The 21,463-nt window shown below is 35.3% G+C and overlaps 1 protein-coding gene across 2 annotated transcripts in view; it reads right to left on the reverse strand.

Moving 5' to 3' along the window:
- SPRED1 (sprouty related EVH1 domain containing 1) overlaps positions 1–21,463 on the reverse strand; it is a 140,650-nt gene that overhangs the window by 15,514 nt on the left and 103,673 nt on the right. For both annotated transcript variants that reach the window (XM_047863735.1, XM_047863734.1), the window contains exon 5: positions 6,094–6,246. In XM_047863735.1, coding sequence (XP_047719691.1) covers positions 6,094–6,246 — 153 coding nt within the window. The remainder of the gene's footprint in view (positions 1–6,093; positions 6,247–21,463) is intronic.

Raw genomic sequence — 21,463 nt, forward strand, 5'->3', positions numbered from 1 at the left:
ACATAAAGCTGCCTATTTATTATAAATGAAATATTTCCAACTTGAGCTAGAATAAAAAGGAAGAGGAGACGAGAAGATGGCAGAAGGAGGAAAAACACCATTTGTAAATAACCTGAGAATTCTAATAATTTAACAAATATTAACGTGGTGACTTTGTTCAGGTACTTAATGATTCTATGCATGAATTCCTTCAATGATAATATCTTTATTTATTTACTTATTTACTGCTCAAATGAGATATTGGAATCAAAAGCATTTAGCAAAGCATCAAAAGAATATAAAATCTCAAGTCTTCTTGATTTCCTAAGACAATTACAAAGGTCAGATAAAATTATTAAACATGAAAAACATGTAACACTTTAACAAGTAATCCGAAATATTAGAATGAAAGTCACCTTCCAAAGTAAAAGCAAAATGATTCTCAGAAATTTGAGTATTGCTTTCAGTAATGATTTTATTTATGAAAAACACCAGACAGAAATACTAAAAGGTTTTAAAAAAAAAGAGTAAGACATACTAACAGGTTTCATTATCCTACTTCATATACCATGATATTAGAGGAGAAAAAATGGAGAGTATCAGTATAAACTGCAGTTGTAGGTACTGGGGAAACAGAGATAATCAAGCGTTTGACAGAACAAATTAAGACAAACACTATCAAAGAAACAAGAGTCTTCTCTTCTGAGATGGAAAAAAAAAACACCTAAGTAAGAGATGACAAAACCCTTGTGTTTGAAAAAATGGCCACCATGAAAGTGAAAGAAAGGAGCTATAAAATCTGAGCTGAGTGGGGAAAGTAAAACTTCAGTTACACAGGAAATATTTAAAATCCATGCTGTTACTGTGACTTGCTGAGAACAATTTTGAGTGACCCACAGTCCCTGGAGAATTAAGAAATTATAATCTTTAATTACTGTAGCCATGGAACCTTCCTTTCTTTCCCACTGGGACTGTTAACAGCATTAAAGCTTGCTAGTATTTCACCTTTATCTTACAGAGTCCGTTAGTGAGATCACAAATAAGCCAAATGTTTACGGAGAGCTTAATTCACTCAGAACAAAATGAATTAACAGGTTTATAGTGCTATCTCTGGAATTACGTTTGTCCTTAAACCAGATCAACACAACAACCCACGAGTCAGACTTATTAGCATACCCTTCTCTCCAAAAGACAACACAACATGCTCAAGAGCATATCTTTGTGTGTGCGTATGTGTGCACATACACCTGAGAACTGGCCAAGTACTGGTCCTAATCTGAGGCAAAGGCTGAAATATCAAAATGTTCTGATCTGATCTTCTGCTGGGTCTCCTCAGCTCTCTACTTGAGGAAAACATGTCTTCCTTTTCAAGGAACTCAAGATTCCAGAGGTCAGATTCCATGCCAGTTAGACTTGATGGTCTGTTTAGCATAAATAAACAACAAAACAACATGCAGTAACTATTCCCTCAGCTACATCTATTCCACATTAAAAACGAGCGGTAGGAGCAAAATTAGAAACAGTATCTTACCATTTTCCTTTTTTTTTTAACCTTTATTTATTTTTGAGACATAAAGAGACAGAGCATGAGCGGGGGAGGGGCAGAGAGAGAGGGAGACAGAATCTGAAGCAGGCTCCAGGCTCTGAGCTGTCACCACAGAGCCCGACACGGGGCTCGAACCCACGAACTGCAAGATCATGACCTGAGGCGAAGTCAGATGCTTAACCAATTGAGCCACCCAGGCGCCCCTTACCATTATATTTTCTTAATTTTTATGTTTACACTATTTCAAATCACCATGTTTAGAAAAGTTTTTTTCATTGTTCTTGACTTAGTTTATTCCTCTCATCTCTATACTTTTAAGATTTGAGCCCTTTTAGGGGCGCCTGGGTGGCGCAGTCGGTTAAGCGTCCGACTTCAGCCAGGTCACGATCTCGCGGTCCGTGAGTTCGAGCCCCACGTCAGGCTCTGGGCTGATGGCTCAGAGCCTGGAGCCTGTTTCCGATTCTGGGTCTCCCTCTCTCTCTCTGCCCCTCCCCCGTTCATGCTCTGTCTCTCTCTGTCCCAAAAATAAATAAACGTTGAAAAAAAAATCTAAAAAAAAATAAAAAATAAAAAAATAAACGTTGAAAAAAAATCTAAAAAAAAAAAAAAAGATTTGAGCCCTTTTAAATGATTTTAGTTCTTATTTTACTGTTTTCCTTTTTATGCTGCTTTTAACTTTTACACTTTTAATTTCCTAATCCACACAAATTTTGGAAATCTGTCTTCGTACTCCATCTATTCTTCACTGGTTAAGAAATATTTACCATAATTTTAGCCTCAATCTCTCAGTTTCTGGTTCAAATTTCATCTTAAAAATTTAATTTTAATCACCTTTTAAAATACTGCTTTTATTTACTTCTCCTTGACTTTATTTTACTACTTAATTTAGCTGTCAGGACAAGACATGTCTTTTACCACCACTAAATAATCATGACAATTTACTTAATCATGATATACATCATTCAGAATATAAGAGCTTACATGTCCTAACATACAACCCCTACATTAGGCAAATCATCCACTCTGTGTCTTCTTACAGGAGTGGGCCGTGGTACTACACTGGTGATGACAGAGGTAATCACCCCAGTCTTCTCTATCTCAGATAATGGCATCATCTCTCACTCAACTACTTGCACCTCAAACTCAGAAGGCATTCCTGACTCTAATCTATTACCAAGTCTTCCTCCAGACTTTGCTCTTACCTAACAGAATTTGCGCTTACCTAACCATTTCTCGTCATTTCTATTTCGTCCAAATCACCAAAATCTTTTAACTGGATGAAAACAATAACCTTCAAAATTGGTCTTAATTCCACTCATGACCACATTCCAACTGTCCATTCTCCACATAGAAGCCATAATGTTTCCAAAATGAAATGAGATCTTTATTAGAGATTAAAAGCCTTCCAACTGCTTGTCATTGAAACTAGAACAAAATTCCAACTCCTCCCAATAGCCTACACTATCCAAACCCTGCCAAGTTCTCTAACTGTAATTTGTAGTATATTACCACTTCTACTCACTGAACTAAGCTATATCAGCCTGTTTCTCTGAAATACCAAGCTGCTGCTTGGATATCCAGCCCCTCACCCCTGGATTTTCATATGGCTGTTATGTTCTATTTTGATATTATTCATATCTCCATACAAAGAGCTGCCCAGAGGATCTTCCCAATCATCTTACAGATCTGCAGAAGTCCTCTTCTGTATTCCTACTATTCTATTTCCCATTACTTTCCCATTACTTTGTTTCACAACACTATTACTACCTGAAATATTACCGGTTTAACTTATTTACTGTCTATCTCCCTCACTAGCATTTATATCCTTCATGAGGCTACAGTTCATATCGTTCTTGTTCACAGCTATTCTCAGGGCTTAGAATAGGGCCTGGCACATCATAGGTGCTCTAACATTTATCACATGCATATATGTGACATACATATCAATGTATATATGAGGGAATTATCTTCCTTAACTCTTAGAATAACACTATGGAAATAAGTTTTATTTTTGTTGATATTTATATCTGAGGAAACAGGAAGATGGAGAACTTGAGTAGTTTTGTAACTGTAAGTAAAGTAAAAGGCCAGAATTTAAAACTAGATCTGCCTGTGCCTAAAGCCCAAGATCTTACCCATTGTTGTAGAAATTTCTATCCAACTTTTTCCCAATGCCCAGTGTGGTTCCATTAAGCAAATAGACCTTTTGGAAAGTGGCAAAATAACAAGTTTAGGCAGGAAATGTAAAACTCACAACTTAAAATTTACACGAGGCAGAAAGAAACATCTCATTCCTCAAAAGGTTGCCATAATTAGTATTCAGTCTCCTCCCAAACAGCCATAATTATGGTTAAACCAGGATCTGGCACATGCCTCAAAGGGAAGCCATAAGTTTATATGATAGGCTAGAACAAGAGCTCTGTCCAAAAGTGCAATGTTAGATGGAGTGTGCACCATTTTATCTCCTCTCTGCCTAATCTGGCTGCCCATCCTGTAACCTTGGAATGGAGAGCTATATAGAATGTATACCCCTGCCCTAAGCCAAGCCAATTGGCTTCCTTCTTGTAAGAATATGGAATTGGTTAGGGACATGGGAATGCCATGTAGTCTAAAGGGATGAGCCTGACATTGATAGTCATAATATACTACTAATCAATGAGGAAACAAATAGTCTAGACCATTGTGCAAAAGAATGAAACAAATATATAAAGAGAAACATAGACAAATGGTCATGTGGAGTATGTGTGAATAGGGTACAGGGGGAGCAGGAGTGGGGAAAGAGAGAAGCTACTTAATGCCTAGCATCTCAAAAGTCTCACCCTGTACTTATTCTTAAAAGGAATTCTGAGAAATGCCACTGAGTCATTAAAATAAAGTCCTCTTTCCTTAAATTAGTGCGAATGGATTTGTTCCTTGCAAAACCAAATGATCCTAAATTAATCAAGGTCCCAATACTGGATGTTAAGACTAGGAATAAACTGAGTCAAATATCATTTGCTTCCAAGGCGATGCTGTTAGCATTTATTCATTCTTTCATTCAACAAATGTTAACTAGATGCTCATTCTATTAAGAAACTTCTAGGTTCCTGAACATATTGTGGAACAAACAAAAAGTTACAAATAGAAAAATTAAATATATAAAGTCAGGAAGTGGTAAGTGTCATGAAAAATAAAGCAGAGTAAGGGTATAGTGATAGAAAAGTTGCTATTTTGGGGCATCTGGGTGGCTCAGTCGGTTGAGTGTTTAACTCTCGATTTTGGCTCAGGTCATGATCCCAGGGACGTGGGATCATGCTCCATGACAGCTCCACAATCAGCACAGAGCCTGCTTAAGATTCTCCCCCTCGGGATGCCTGGGTGGCTCAGTCAGTTGAGCGTCCAACTTCGGCTCAGGTCATGATCTCACGGTCCATGAGTTCGAGCCCCGTGTCGGGCTCTGTGCTGACAGCTCAGAGCCTGGAGCCTGTTTCAGATTCTGTGTCTCCCTCTCTCTCTGACCCTCCCCCGTTCATGCTCTGTCTCTCTCTGTCTCAAAAATGAATAAAACGTTAAAAAAAAATTAAAAAAGATTCTCCCCCTCAAAACAAAACAAAACAGATTGCTATTTTATTTATTTAGAGCACCCAGGGAAGGGTTCACAAAAGAGGTGACAACGTGAGGAGCAAACTCTGAAGATCTAGGGGGAAAGTGTTCTAGACAAATAGAAGAGCAAATGCAATACAAATTTCTTCCCGAACAAGCTGCAGATTTGAGATCCTCAGGTTACACTGGAATTCTTAAATGAGAATCAGGGTAGGCTTCAGGCATAGCCACTATGCCACTGGTTACTAATACATCTTATAAACAGCTATCAAGAAGAATAAATATTTTAAAACATAAAAAAAAAATCACTTTGATTGGCTTTTAATTTTGTACACATATAATGGGTATAGTTTAAGCCACAGGAGTCCAGAGAGAAATAGTTAGAAATGCTTATTTAAGAATGAAAGCATCTGTTCATATCACTAAAAAAAATGGGGTCAAGAATGGTCTTCTGACAGATTTAATAACATTTGTGAGTGGCATAAAAATAGGGTTCTATCCTATAACTAAGGTTTCATTTTCAGATCAAGCTGGAACAATTAGAAGAATGTATACGGAGTACCCAAAGGAAACACTTTTCTCTGAGTTGATTTAGGAGTACATTATTAGTATCTGAGGTTAAGCTACAAGAAATAACTCTATGAAACTCATCAGTGTATTTGCCACAGGTATGTTTGCTCAGGACTATTTTTCGTAGTATCTCTCATCTGAGAAGTTCTATGTAGAGTAATGATAGGGAAACATATGCTTCCCAAGAGGATAAAATGCCTTTTCCTTCAGATAATGAAAATGTAACTAACACATTTTTCCTTTTCAACTTTGTCATCAAAAAATGTAGTAAAATTTATGGTTCAATTAAATCATATTTGCCTAGATTTCTGTTGTTTATTTTGTCTGGTAAAGGCACCTGGTCTTAAAGTCCTTCTCTAGTATATCCAATTTCTATACATACGGATAACACACTGAAAAATATTTAATGGTCTCACCTGACTGGCTTGACTTTGTAAGTAGACTCTTCTGGCATCCAGACCTTCAAAGGCAGAAGGTCTTGAGATTCTATAAGGCTCACTGGTAACAACTGTCTCTTGCTGGAAAAGATGATCTTTCACTAGAGAACTGGAAGTATCCTCTTCAGTTGCCTAATGGGAAATAATCCCCCAAATTCATTAGTTGCCAAAATATGAAAAACAAACTAAGAAATTTTCACTCTAGCAAGTATTTAGAAAATCTTACGTACCACCACCATCACTATAAATGGCAATTCCCCTAACTAAAACAATGATTTCTTATAGAAAATAACTTAGGAAGACCTAGAAGCCTAACTATGCCATGAGAGAGAGAGAGAGAGAGAGAGAGAGAGAGAGAGAGAGAGAGAGAATATCAATTAAAACAAAGCTTTTAATAAGTAATAAACATACAAAGAAAATTAAGAAATTGTTACAGTGAAGATACAAATCAATAAAAGTGTTATTTTGCAAGTGAAAAAAGCATGTACCAAGGACTATACTGTGATGTATGATACAGCGGATCAAAAGAAAACAACATCCCATGACCTTATTGAATGAATGAAAGAATTAATTAGCCCGAACTTGCTGATTATCTACAAAGACTCAAATCATGCACATGAGACTTAGGTAGGGGATATGCTCAATGAGAGTCTATAATAACAGGCTTTTAAAATTTTAGAAAAAATAATTTGTTTCTTTTTTAAAGAAATGAGACAACTATTTGCCATTACTTTCCCTGTTATTGTATAATTATTTGAAAAGATTGTGACAGCCAAATAAAAATGACAGAAACACTTTCATTGGGTTAATCTAAAACAATTCAGAGTAATCACTATAGGGCTAATAATCTTAAAGGTATAAACCTTTAAAAGATTTTTCTAAAAAAAAAAGATTTAAAAATTTAGTGCTCTAAAATTAGGCAGTAAAATTCATAAAATATCTATGATATTTTAGTTTATAAATGCACATTCTAGTCCTTACTCTGGAACAAAGTAGCCTTGTGACATTTAATGTCTATGGAACTTCGTTTTCTCAATTACCAAATACTTCTAATACTTCTGCTATTTTATCATATGGATTGTCAAGGATTTAGTGAGATAATATATGTGAAAGTGTTCTGAAAACTAAAAGCTATTCTTTTATCAGGGAGTAAGCAAGTAAACTTTTAAAAATGTATTTGAAGGGCACCTGGGTGGCTCATTTGGTTAAGTGTCCAACTTCAGCTGAGTTTGAGTCCCACATTGAGCTCTGAGTTGACAGATCCTCTGTCTCTCTCAAAAATAAATACGTATTAAATACACACAGATACACACACACACTATATCTATATAGATAGATATATATGTATATATATACACACACACATATATACATGTATATACATATATATATACACACACACATATACATGTATATACATATATACATGTATATATGTGTGTGTGTGTGTGTGTGTGTGTGTGTGTGTGTGTGTGTATATAAGAATGTACTGCCACTTAAAACTAAGTATGCCAAACCCAGTTAATGGTTCTTTTTAGCTAACTTTCATTATAGTTGTTCCAATGTGTTACGACAGTTAATGCTAAATTAATTATTGGAAAGGAGCTGGCTAAATAGTAGCCAGCAAACATTCTATCAAAATGCACGATCAAAACTGGAAACAGTAAAAAAAAAAAAAAAAAAATCAAGTAATATATTTATTACGTGTTCCAGGCAGTTCTGAAAATAAATGATCCAAAAAATTCTCCTAAATCGTAAGCAAAATGAATAGAAGAAAATAAAGGGGTCGGGAGAAGGCTTAGATAAAGGGCCTAAGTTGGAAACTTGTCTCATCCAACCAAGGTATAAAATGTAAGCAACTAACTTCCCTAAATTATTATTTTATTATAAATTGGGTAGATTTGTATTAGTAACTTTGGGGTTACCAGAGATACTCAATATATTAAAAACTATACACAAGCTTGAATTATTATTGTAGTAGTAGGAAGAGGAGGCAGTAGAATAATATCAGTAGTAATTAAGTAATTTTGCTTCTAATGATGACAACTATTTGGATCAGGATGCTTTTACTGAATTCCAATCTAATTGAGTCATTTAAGATTTGTAAAATAAAATAAAGCCTACTGAAAAACCCGTATCTGAACAAACATAAGATAGTTATATAACCCAAGTATTTTACTTTTGACTTGGGTTAATTCTGCTTATATTCTGTAAATTAAGCAGTAACACATTTCATTTTGATTAAGAATACACTTATTTCTTAAAGGGAACTACAAAGAGTGCTGATTATTTCATATTAAATAAATAAAAATGTGTTTATTGTTTGGGTAACAAATGATTTAGTTCTACTTAAAAATGTTTACCAAAAGAGCTGAAATCAACCTACTAACTAGATATATTTCACATCACACACTGAATTTACAACTACACACCTAAATGGATCTTGGCTAATAAAATAACTAATTAAAGCATCTTCTGCTTAATTAATATGATAAAAACAATCCCCCCCACACACACCAATCCTCAATGTATGAAAATAGAGTCTACAATCTACAAGAAACACATTACCCAGGAATTGTGAAAAACAAACTAAAACATTTTCATAGAATCCTAAACAGTATTTTCCTACTACTTAATTATATCTCCTTCAGCAAGTTATAAATTTAGATGTATATTGACAAAGTTAAAAAAAAAAGTGGTGATAAGTAAAATGGCAATTCTTATTCATTGCTGATTCCACACCCAGGAGTAAAGTCTGGAAGAATAATTTCTGAAAAGCAATTTTAGTAAAATGTATCAGATCTTTTAAAACATCCCAACATTTTGACAAATTCTTGAATCCAGCAAAGAAAAAAAGTACTAAATGGAAGAAGCTTTAGGCGCAAAGTATTTTTCTCAGAATTAGTCTTTTTTCTTTTTTTACTCTTAAATGTTTATTTTACTTTTGAGAGAGAAAGAGACAGAGAGAGAGCGAGGGAGGGGTAGAGAGAAGAGACAGAATTGAAGTAAGGCTCTAGGCTCCAAGCGGTCAGCACAGAGACTGACGCAGGGCTCAAACTCACAAACCTAAGCCGAAGTTGGACACTTAACCAACTAAGCCACCCAGGCGCCCCATCTCAGATTACTCTCAACATTAAAATGGAGAAAGAACCCTAATGTCCCAAAATGAGGAAATGGTTATATAAACTATGGTATGCCCACTTAATGGAATACTGAGTGGCCATTTTGAAATTAGGCTTATAAACAATATCCACTATATAGGGAAATGTTTAGTGTTAAAAAGACAATATATAAAACTTTGTTTATGGTATTATCATAACCATAAAAGATTAAAAGCATATAAGATGAATGTTAACACCTCTCCTTGATAGTATGATCAGGAGTAATTTTTCAGTGTTTCTAGAGCTTGTTTACTTTTATGTTGACCAAAATTACTCTTAAAATCTAGGTATATATTTTCTCCCTTGTCTGTGATATATAATTGTAATGCTTTGAAATGTATTCTATCAAAATATCAAAATATTTAAATAATTCAACTACCAAATTGAGAGACATTCTTCAACACTTGCCCCAAACCCTTCTGGATTCATGCAAAATATCTTTTTGTCAATTAAAAAAAACTCTTCCCAATTTTTTCCAAGTTCACCTTCTGGTTATCTTTCAAATCTATTTTCTCTCATGCAAGCCATGTTCTTTTTTGCTATCTTTTTCAGTAGCCTTTTAACTGATCTCCTCATTTCCAGCCGTGGGTAAGGGTATGGCTACTGGCTTTTCTATTCACAACCCTTCTAAGATTTACAATTATCAAAGCTCTGTTGGGGGGGTCCTACACATACTGGAGAGTAGAGGGGAAGAAAATCAGCATTGTCTGAGGAACACTTTCATAAGAAATATAATTTACATGAATCTGTAGAAATGGGCTCACTACTCCCAAAAAACACTGACATACAAGATACAGTTTAATTTTATTTCATAGGGGAAAAATGGGCAATAAATATAGGAAAAGACTGAACTTCATTCCTAATTAAAGCCATAAAAATATAATGCCAATTTTTTTACAGACTAGAAAAGATAGATAAAAATACTCTATGCTGGCAAGGGTATGGAGAAAGAGGTATACTGTTACAGCACTGGTGGGAATACAATTCTTTGAGAAAGTGACTGTACATACAGATACACACACAAAGCATGGTAGTACTATTTTTAAACAAAAAAGAGGGAAAAAACCCAAAAGAAAACATCCTATGGTTATTATCAGCAGAGGACTGGTTAAAAAGTATTATATATATATATATATATATATATATATATATATATATATATATATATATATGGAATACTATATTATATATATATATGGAATACTATACAGCCATAAAAAAGGTCTCACACATTACTCACAAGATACTGCTAAATGAAAATAGCTAGGTACAGAACTGTCAGTATGACATGATCCCATTTATCTGATAGAATGGATGGATATTTAAAAATTTTATCAATACTACATAAGGATATACCCTGAACTGTTGACATTTCCAAAGGAAATACTTTATATAAAGGACTATACATACACGATATAAATAATTACATGAATATGTGTATATTTGTTACTTAAGAAAGAAAGAGAATATAACCAACACAACAAATAAGTGGTACATGTTTTTCCACATTTTCATGTCCTACTTTGATCACCAGCAGGAAAACACTTTTCATACTCTGATGTTTTTATCATGCAAGTGTCATCGCTGAACAATATTTAGTTACAGATGCTTTTGAATTTTATTTGACTGATAGGATGCTATACGAGACTTCATTTTTTGTGTGTGAAACCTATTCATGTTGACATGTACAGCAATATAGCTCATAAGTCTTCACTTCTGTGTAGCAATGGTAGCTAACACATATTTAGTATCAGATATTGTCCCAAGTACTTTGAGTTAGCTTATCTAAATCCTCACAGCAATTCTTCAAAGTAGAGAGCATTATTATCTCTCTACTCCATATGAAGAAAGTAAAGCTCAGAGATTAAATAACTAGCCTAAAATGAAACAGTTAATTTTTTTGCTATTTCAAACAATGTTGCTAAGAATATTTTTACAGGCTTCATGGTATATACGTGCAAGAGTTTTTCTGGTAAATACCCAGGAATGAAAATGGTGGATCACAGGACACACCTACATACATTCTAGTTTACATAATAAACATTAGTTTCCCAATCAGCAAAACTAAAAGGCAACCAATGGAATGGGAGAAGATATTTGCAAATGACATATCAAATAAAGGGTTGTATCCCAAATCTGTAAAGAACTTACTAAACTCAACATCCAAAAAACAAATAATCCAGGGAAAAAATGGGCAACAGACATGAATAGACACTTCTCCAAAGAAGACATCCAGATGGCAAACAGACACATGAGAAGATGCTCAACATCACTCATCATCAGGGAAATACAAATCAAAACCACAAGGAGATACCACCTCACACCTGTCAGAATGGCTAAAATTAACATCTCAAGCAACAACAAATGTTGGTGAAGATGCAGAGAAAGAGTATCTCTTTTGCACTGCTGGTGGAAATGCAAACTGGTACAGCCACTCTGGAAAACAGTATGCAGGTTCCTCAAAAATTTAAAAATAGAACTACCCTACAACCCAGCAATTGCACTACTAGGCATTTACCCAAGGGATACAGGTGTGCTGTTTCAAAGGAGCACATGCACCCCCATGTTTATAGCAGCACTATCAACAAGAGCCAAAGTATGGAAAGAGCCCAAATGTCCTGCAACTGATGAATGGATAAAGAAGATGTGGTGTGTGTGTGTGTGTGTGTGTGTGTGTGTGTGTACACACAATGGAATATTACTACTCGGCAATCAAAAAGAATGAAACCGTGCCATTTACAACAACATGGATGGAACTAGAGTAGAGTATGCTAAGGGAAATTAGAGAAAGACAAATATCGTATGACTTCACTCATATGTGGAATTTAAGATACAAAACAGATGAACATAAGGGAAGGGAAGCAAAAATAATATAAAAACAGGGAGGGGGACAAAACATAAGAGACTCTTAAATACAGAGAACAAACAGGGTTGCCGGAGGAGTTTTGGGTGAGGGGATGGGCTAAATGGGCAAGGGGTATTAAGGAGGACACTTGTTGGGATGAGCACTGGGTGTTACATGCAGGGGATGAATCACTGGATTCTACTCTTGAAATCATTATTGCACTGTATGCTAACTAACTTGGATATAAATTTTAAAAAATTAAAAAAAAAAACCAACCACCTAGTTTCCAAGGTGGTTCTAACAATTCACATACCCAGAAACAATGTTCCATATCCTCACCAAGCCCAGGCATCATCACAACTTTCACTATATATATATATATATATATATATATATATATATATATATATATATATATATATAGTATTTAATTTCTATGATGGATAAGTCTTGCTAAAAATTACATAGTTATTTTCTTTCTGCAAATAAGAAATTCTGAGAATGAACAAAAAAGCTAACAAATAAATGCACAGGTTTGTTACTTTACCATGGCTCCTAATATTATTTCATCCTCAAATCTTTTGGTTTCAGAAATACTGATCTACTTGTTTCTCACGACCTGACATTTCACACTTATGATTCTTTGTACATGTCATTTCCTTTGCCCACAATGATTTCAATTTTTCCACAAGAAAAACTCTTTATAATGTCAGGTATAAACTCTTAAAAGTCTTTGTTGACCCACTCCCAAGATAATCATTCCCTCCTTCCAAAGTTCCTCAAAAATACTTCTATCTACCACCCTGTATTCTAAGCATTCTTTTATTTATAGTTCTCCCATGAGCTAGTAATGGAAGACTTTACCTACATCTTATCCCTAGAGCTTACAATTATGCCTGTATATAGTGAGTATCATATAAATAATCTGTAATATGCAAACATCCACAAATCAGATCATATGATATTAATATAGACTCTTGGGAGTAGATATGTGTTAACAGGAGAAAAAAAAAAGGAGAACAAGAACTCGTACACAAAACACTCTTCACCCCCCCAAAAAATAAGTTTAGTAACTATAAAAGTTCAAAGTATGCAAAAAATTCTTCCCATAATTCCAACCCCATGGAATAGCACCTATTATTTGACATAGACCCTTCCAGACTTTAGTGCATGTGTATTTGTTCCTATCCTACGTATATTATGGTTCCATTTGTATTGTAGACAGTCTATCCATGCAGTGGATACACTTTTTCTAAATTCACAATATACCACAGATCTCTTACCATGTCAATATGGAACGACACACCTTGTGCTCTGAAATGGTTGCAAATTAGTTCAATATGTGTGGGTCATCTATCCTGTAAGCAATACTCTAATTATGGACATTTAGACTGCTTCCATTTTGTTATATACATTGCAATGCACCACTTTATACATACATCTTGGTGCAGTGGTAATATTATTTCCTTAGGATTCATTTCCCTAAATAGAATTACTGAATAAAGAATATGCATATATTCCAATTACATTACAAAGCTACCTTCTAGAGCAAGCTTATGTATCATTTCAGAACCCCTCAATAGCATATGATAGAGGGACCATTTCTTCACGTTTCTGTTCACACTGGGCCTTATCAACTTACCAGTCTTTGCCAATGTAGTAAGAAAAATATTTTGTTCTTTTCCAAACAGACTATTTGTACTATTTCCATAATTAAAATTAATAATAACCAAAACGCTTTGTTAAGTTGGACAGAATGGAGTAAAAAATATTCAGGCTTAGTCAAATTTGAATGTTTTTAACAAAATTACAACTCCTTAAAAGTAACAATTACTATGGGACCATATATTCGAAAGTTAGGTGGTGGGAAATGCCAAAAATCTTTCACAAGACCACAAAATGTAACACATGATATGTGTAAAGACTGTACATACATTTACATGACTTCCAGCTTTAAAAAAATTGTCTACAGCACTTATACACACCCACATTCAATGCTCTTAGGATCGTGCTGGCATACTCTCAACTATGTTATCTGTAAAGTAACCTATGCCAGTATTTAATGTACAATGGAAATCTGTTTCACTCTCAGAGGCTGGTATAGTAATTATTCTCCTATGGTTGCTAAGAGATTGTTTAGCTTTTTCTTCTCCTAAGACTACTATTGAAATTTTGTACATAGAGGCAAAAGGATGCTGGGTAAAGCAATAAAATAATTCCAGCTGTAGCTCTCTATCAGAACATAAGGCTAGATGACAGCTGCAGAGAAAACAGAAAGTCTTTGCTTCTCTCCTTCCCTTTGTCCCTTCTTACTGCAGAAATGAGTAGAGAAAACAGCGTTGCTCTGCAAACCTTTTATATATATGAGTCCCAACTAATAATCAGGTGTGAAAAAAAGTGTTATCACACAGTCTACTTATTGCTCAAGAAGTTTACTCTTGTAGGTGTAGATCACAAAACACAGGTTTAAAAATGTGTGGCTGGGTTAAATCCAACAAGAGAAGATTTTAATAATTATACTATTAGTTTATTTTAGCATGATGGAATGATTTTTAAATGTTCTTTGATAAAGAAATATTATTGCACTGCATAAGTTAAAAACGCTACCGAATTCTTTGGCATTTAAAATTATAGACTCAAATTATGCAAACTTAGGAAGCACAGAAAAAAAATTACAATTCCACAAACCCAGCAAAATCACCATTAATAATTTGGTGTAGCACCCAGTAGCAATTCATTTCAGATTTGACAATTGTCTCCTATTCTACTCATTAGATTTCTCTTGTTTCTTTGATTAGTTTCAGGGTAAGAACAAACTAACCTGTGAGCCTTTAATCTTATATTTGTCTAGAAGCTTTGTATAAAAACATTAAGAGCACATACAGAATTTTGTTTAATCAATCTGAGCACAGTAATCAGTGATAAAACAATATGGAAGGAATATGAGAAATGTACCAAGAAAAAACAGCAAAAAGAAAATAAGTCCTTTGCCTTAGATTAATCAACACACAAACTAAACTATTTTTCTAATTTAGTTAGTTTGACTTAAATGTGGTGTTAGGTTTTCAGGAATTGTTTATTGTCTGTAAATCTGATTTTGAGTTATTAGGCAGCAGTTATATAGTTTCTGGTAACTATATAAATCTTTTATACAATTCTTTAACTGGTAAATCTACTTCTAGGATCTTATCCTAAGGTCACACTCAGAAATATTAACAAAAATTAATGTAAGAGGCTGTGGAGAATAAAGTAAATGTTCAATAAAACATGGTTAAATAAATTGTTTAACACAGTTGTATGATTATAATGGCTAAATGTAAAAACTCTGAAGTCAGACTGCGTGTGGGTTCAAATTTTAGGATTTATACTACTTAAATTCCAACTACCACCATTGCTATCATCACCAGCACAAACAAAAGTCCTTTCAAAACAGAATCAAAGGTTGCCTGGCTCAGTTGGTAGAGCATGTGACTCTTATCTCAGAGTGTGGGTTCAAGCCCCATGCTGGGCACAGAGATTACTTTAAAATCTTTAAAATACACACACACACACACGCACGCGCACACACACACACACACACACGCACACGCACACACACGCACACACACAAACTGGAGAAGAGACGGGGTCCTATGGCACTTTAAAAAAGTAGTATATATCTGAATACAATATGAAAGAACAAAGAAAAACCAAGGCAGAAGTACCCGAAATATTAATTGCAGTTATCTCTGGGTAGGAATTAAATGATCCCTGATTTCTTCTTTATAATTTTCTATCTATCTAAATCGTCTACATGAAGATGTATTAGTCTAAGAGTCAAGAAAAAATGTAAATAACAAAACATGCACAAAGGTTATACAGTTTTTTGCTCCCTTGTTAAATAACAAATAAAACTCAACCTGAAATATATTAAGGCTTTGGGAACTTAACTATGAGATAGTATTTAATGTAGGATGGTAATGGTCACAATAATATAACATCCATTTGCCAGCTAAATAATGCCTATCCATTAACTTGGTTCTTAGATATAAAGTCTTATTAAAATGTTATCACCTTTGAAAATTAGTACACGAACAATTCATATCCCCCCTGCTGTAACAAAATTATATTAAATCATTGTGGCTAGAAACCACTATCAAATTCTAAAACAAAGTAAGTCAAGTATTTCTCAGTGGCCAAAAGAAAAAATAAGACAACTTTCACTTCAGATCAATTAGGTGTCAGTGTCATCTTTCTTCTTCCCAAAAGCATGAAATCTGAGATCTTTTCCTCTTAGAACCACAAGCCTGTTGAGGTGAGTTTTAGGAGTTTTCTTACCAATCTAGCACATCTCAACAGTAAGAGCTGTTCTTTGGTTGGAGAAACACTGTAAAAATGATCTTATAACAAATATGAGCCAGCATTAAAAACAACAACGACAACAACAACAACAAACATAAAACAAACCTAACTGGCTCACTGAAACAGTCAAAGAAAGAAACCAATGAATACAACATTCATATCTTATCACAGCTTTGGTTAAAAATCCTAACTTTCAAGATTTTTCTTTAAAAATCCTTGTTGGTAACAGCTATGTACATGATCAGCTCTGCACTAAAACATGAAGGATTAAAGATGAGCAAGGTGTGATTTTAAATCCAAATGATGGTGTGTCATAAAACCCTTCAAAGATGGGTATGAAATAAAAAGGTAGACATCTTTCTGATTTATGATGCCTAATAAAGACACTAAATTGTTGAAAGCAGAAAGGCAGCCACCAGCAAATAACCAAATGTCTAGTATAGTTACAACAGAAAAGGTGCACAAATAATTGTTGAATAAATTAATAAATACTTGAAATGGAGAGAATTTCCACTCTGTTATTTAATGCCTTTGAAGACACTGATAACCTAAATAAAACACAATCATTACCCCCTCTGGGTTAAAAAAATTTAGATAATGAGTAACTCTTTAAAAACCATTTTAGTGGAGCACCTGGGTGGCTCAGTCAGTTGAGCAGCCGACTTTAGCTTCAGGTCATGATCTCACGGTTCGTGAGTTTGAGCTCCGCAATGGGCTCTGTGCTGACAGCACAGACCCTGCTTTGGATCCTCTGTCCCCCCCTCTCTCTCCCTGCACCTCCCCTGCTCACATTCTCATTCCCCACCCCTCTCAAAAATAAAATAAATAAATAACCATTTTAGTTGTCTTTGCAAATAATCACCAATAAAGTAAACCTGACATAGCTACTACTATAAATCGCAATTTGTATTCAAAATAATTTTACAATGTTTAGTTATGCCAAGCCCACAGGTGAATTACAAAACAATGATGTACTTTACTCCTGATAAAATGGTTAAATAAATTAAAATACTTTATAACCTCCAATATACTCCAAAATAAGAATGACACATAAAAACTTTGGCATATCATGAAATAAATGGTACTAGGGTAAATTTAAGAGTTTTCTTCAGCAGTTTTAATTCTGGATATCAATTCTCTTTAAACATTTTCAAACAGGAAGGTCAGAAAAATTTATCTCACATGTTTGTTAGCATCTCAGTCCACCATCCCTTTATTGATATAATTAAGGTTAATGTGTTACATAATCAGGTCAGAATTTTTTAAAGTAATAAAGAGGACTTTTTTCCTACCTGAACATACTCTTAGTTATAAAAGGTTATATAAAACTAAGATTACAACACATTCTTCTATTAATGAAAGATGGAATTTAGCCTAACCTAGACACCATCTAAAAAACTGAGAGGGGTGACGATTAAGATTAAAGGAACAGGAGTACAAATGTTAGCTTTTGTTCTGCTTGTGTATTTGGTTAGCTATTCCTGCATAATGACCACAAAGCAGCGGCTTTAAAGACCAGCATTTATTATCTCAGTTTCTGTGAGTGAGAAATTTTGAAGCACTTTAGCTGAGTGGTTGTGGCTCACAGTCCTTCATTAGGTTGCAGTAAAGGTAATAGCCATGGCTGCAGTTATCTGAAGGCTTGTTTAGGGCTAGAAAACTTTCTTCCAAGATTGACCCATTTCCATGCTGGCTGCTGAAACAAGGTCTCATCTCTTTTCAGAACTGCTTAAGCGTCTTTGCACATTACCAAGCTTCTCCCAGACTGAATGATCAAGAGAAAGAGCAAGATGGAAGTCACAAATCTCACGACCTAACCTCACTTCCTTCACATACTATTTGTTAGAAGTAAGTCACTACATACAGTGACACTCAAGAGAGGGCAATTAGACTCGAGTGAAGAGAGGACTATGAAATAATTTGTGGACATATTTTATGATCACTACTGTTCACCACTCTTTGGACAAATAATTAACATTTTTCCACATATGCAAAATACACTCACCCCCTCCCAAGACTCCCCCAAAAGTCTCATCCCTTTAGAGCAACAACTTCACATCCAGGATGTTGTGATCTAAATAGATCCATGTACAGATGAAACTTCTTGGGGACAGTTCCTTAAGCACAATCCTTTGAGTACAATTTCTCCCAGTGTGAAGACCTGTGAACTAAAAAGACAAATTATCTGCCCCACACATACACAAAATACAATGGCAGGACAGGCAGAGGAAAACTGCTGTAACACAAAATTTCAAAATATGGGAACAACAATGGAGTCAACTGATCCAAAGTAATTCTGAAATCAAAGTAGACACATCTTCCAAGTTGCTTGAAAAGAATTTAGGATCTAGAAATAATTCTCCATAGTTCTTGGCTCTGGCCTTGGAGATTTGGGCTCTCTTTTCTGAGTCACCCTTCCATTTTATGAAAAGTAGCCCATATTCACACACATGTGTATAGTTGTTTTCACCTGCTTCCTACCAGTAGAATCTTTGGATCTAAAGAGCTACTCTTCAATCCAAGTTGGTGATACTTCTGCCAAATTAACGCCTTTGAAAACACTGTGAGAGGGGGGCACTTGGGTGGCTAAGTTGGGGGGAGTGTCTGACTTCGGCTTGGGTCATGATCTCACAGTTCCTGAGTTCCAGCCCTGAATTGTGCTCTCTGCTGTCAGCACAGAGCCTGCTTCGGGTGGTCTGTCCCCCTCGCCCTCTACTTCTCCCACACTCACGCTCCCTCAAAAAATAAATAAAACGTTAAAGAAAAGAAAAGAAAAGAAAAGAAAAGAAAAGAAAAGAAAAGAAAAGAAAAGAAAAGAAAAGAAAACAAAACAAAACAAAACAAAACAAAACACTGTGGGGATGTCTAGGTGGCTCAGTAGATTAAGTGTCCAACTTCGGGCTCAGGTCATAATCTCACAGTTCGTGAGTTCGAGCCCTGCATAGGGCTCTGCGCTGACAGTGTGGAGCCTGCTGCAAATTCTCTATCTCCCTCCCTCTCTCTCTCTCTCTCTCTCTCTCTCTCTCTCTCTCTCTGTCCCTCCTTCATTTGCCCTCTCTCTCAAAAACATTTAAACATTTAAACATTAAAAAAAAAAAAGGAAAATACCGTGGGTCTCTTGGAATTCTTATTGGGGTTCACACATTTGACAAAAATGAGCATTCACAAATCTGAGATAAACTCTTCTCTACTATAAATTCCTACTAAGGGACATCCTTAATCTGTTTAATTAGCCCTATGACTTTGATTGAAAAGTTCTTGGAGGCATACCTTAGATATGTCTGAGATCTTAACAGAGGACTGTATGTCACACACTTAGCTTCATCATCTTTAGACAAAGCTATTCTGAGAGTGCCCTGGATTTGACCTTTGCCTGGATGCCATTTCCCAATCTCAGCACAGTGGGACATACTGAGAGGATGAGAATTTCAAACCATCGGGTCCTGGCTCCATATTGTTTAGGAGCCCTTTCTTCTCTTCTCTCCTGTTTTACCATAAGCAGAAAGAAGAAACCAAGCAACAGTTTTAAACTTTTGCTTAAAAATCTCCTTAGCTGTGTCACCTAGCTCATTAGATATATTTTCTAAAGGACCCACATTACTGAAGGTGACAGTTTGCTAAACTGTCTGCCACTGTATAACAAAGATACCCTTTCTTCCAGTTTCTAATATGATTTTATTTTCATTTAAGCCTTCACTGGCAGTCTCTTCAAACACCTGACATTAAGCTTCCATCTACTGACCAAGTTCAGTCTATCCCACATTTTAAAGTATTTGCTATGGCAGCACCCCATTTGGGGGTACCTAAATCTGTAATAGTAAAAAATTATTTCCAAAGTTCGAGGCTTCAATTAACACTTAACATTAATTTTATAGTTTCTGTAAGTCAGGAATTCAGAAACAGTTTAATTGTTAACTTAACAGGTTCTAGTTCACAGTCTCCAATGAAGTTACAGTCAAGTTATAGTCTTCTAAAGGCCTGTCTAGGCGGTAAATGACCTGCTTCCTAGATGGCTCACTAATATTGTTACTATCACAAGACTTCAGTTCCTCACCACGTGGGCATCTCCACTGAGTTGCTGAGTGTCCTCATGACATGACAATTGTCATTTTCTAGTACAGATAAACCAAGAAAACCGGAAAGAAGCTGCCTTGGAAGTCACGCCTTACGTGATTTCTACCATAGTTTTTTTTTTTTTTTTAACGTTTATTTATTTTTGAGAGACAGAGAGAGAGAGAGAGAGAGAGAGAGCGAGCGCACGCGAGGGGCAGAGAGAGAAGGAGACACAGTATCTGAAGCAGGTTCCAGGCTTTGAGCTGTCAGCACAGAGACCAATGCAGGGCTCCAACCCACGAACCATGAGATCATGACCTGAGCTGAAGTCTTAACTGACTGAGCCCCCCAGGCATCCCTACCATAGTTCCTTTGTTAACAAACAACTAAGTATAAAGGATGCTCTGGAGGAGGAGAATTAGATTCCATCAAAGGGAAAAGAATTTAAGAATCTGTTTTTAAAATACCACAGTAAGTAAAATCAAGAATTAAAACTTGAGGGGCACCTGGGTGGCTCAGTCAGTTGAGTGTCTGGCTCTTGGTTTCAGCTCAGGTCATAATCTCAGGGTTTGCGGGTTCAAGCCCTACATTGGGCTCTGGGCTGACAGTGAAGAGACTGCTTGGGATTCTGTCTCCCCCTCTCTCCGACCCTCCTGCACTCTCTCTCTCTCTCTCAAAATAAGTAAATACACTTTAAAGAAAATTAAAAGAAAAAAATTAAAACGATACAAAAATTGCTCCTAGTAAAATTACATTTAAGTGGAAGCCTATTACTACAGTCTCTAGTGACATTGCATGTTTTCTATTTTATTATGAAAATAAAAATCAAGCAAGTGTGTTAATGTCTAACAAAGTTAAAATATGAATAACTCTTTTAGGGTGTGTATGTAACATGTTGGATTGAGAGCACTGGAGATACGTGACTACAAAGTAGAGATCCCAAGGAGCT

Source organism: Prionailurus viverrinus, chromosome B3, assembly GCF_022837055.1.
Source record: "Prionailurus viverrinus isolate Anna chromosome B3, UM_Priviv_1.0, whole genome shotgun sequence".
NCBI classification, from domain to species: Eukaryota; Metazoa; Chordata; class Mammalia; order Carnivora; family Felidae; genus Prionailurus; species Prionailurus viverrinus.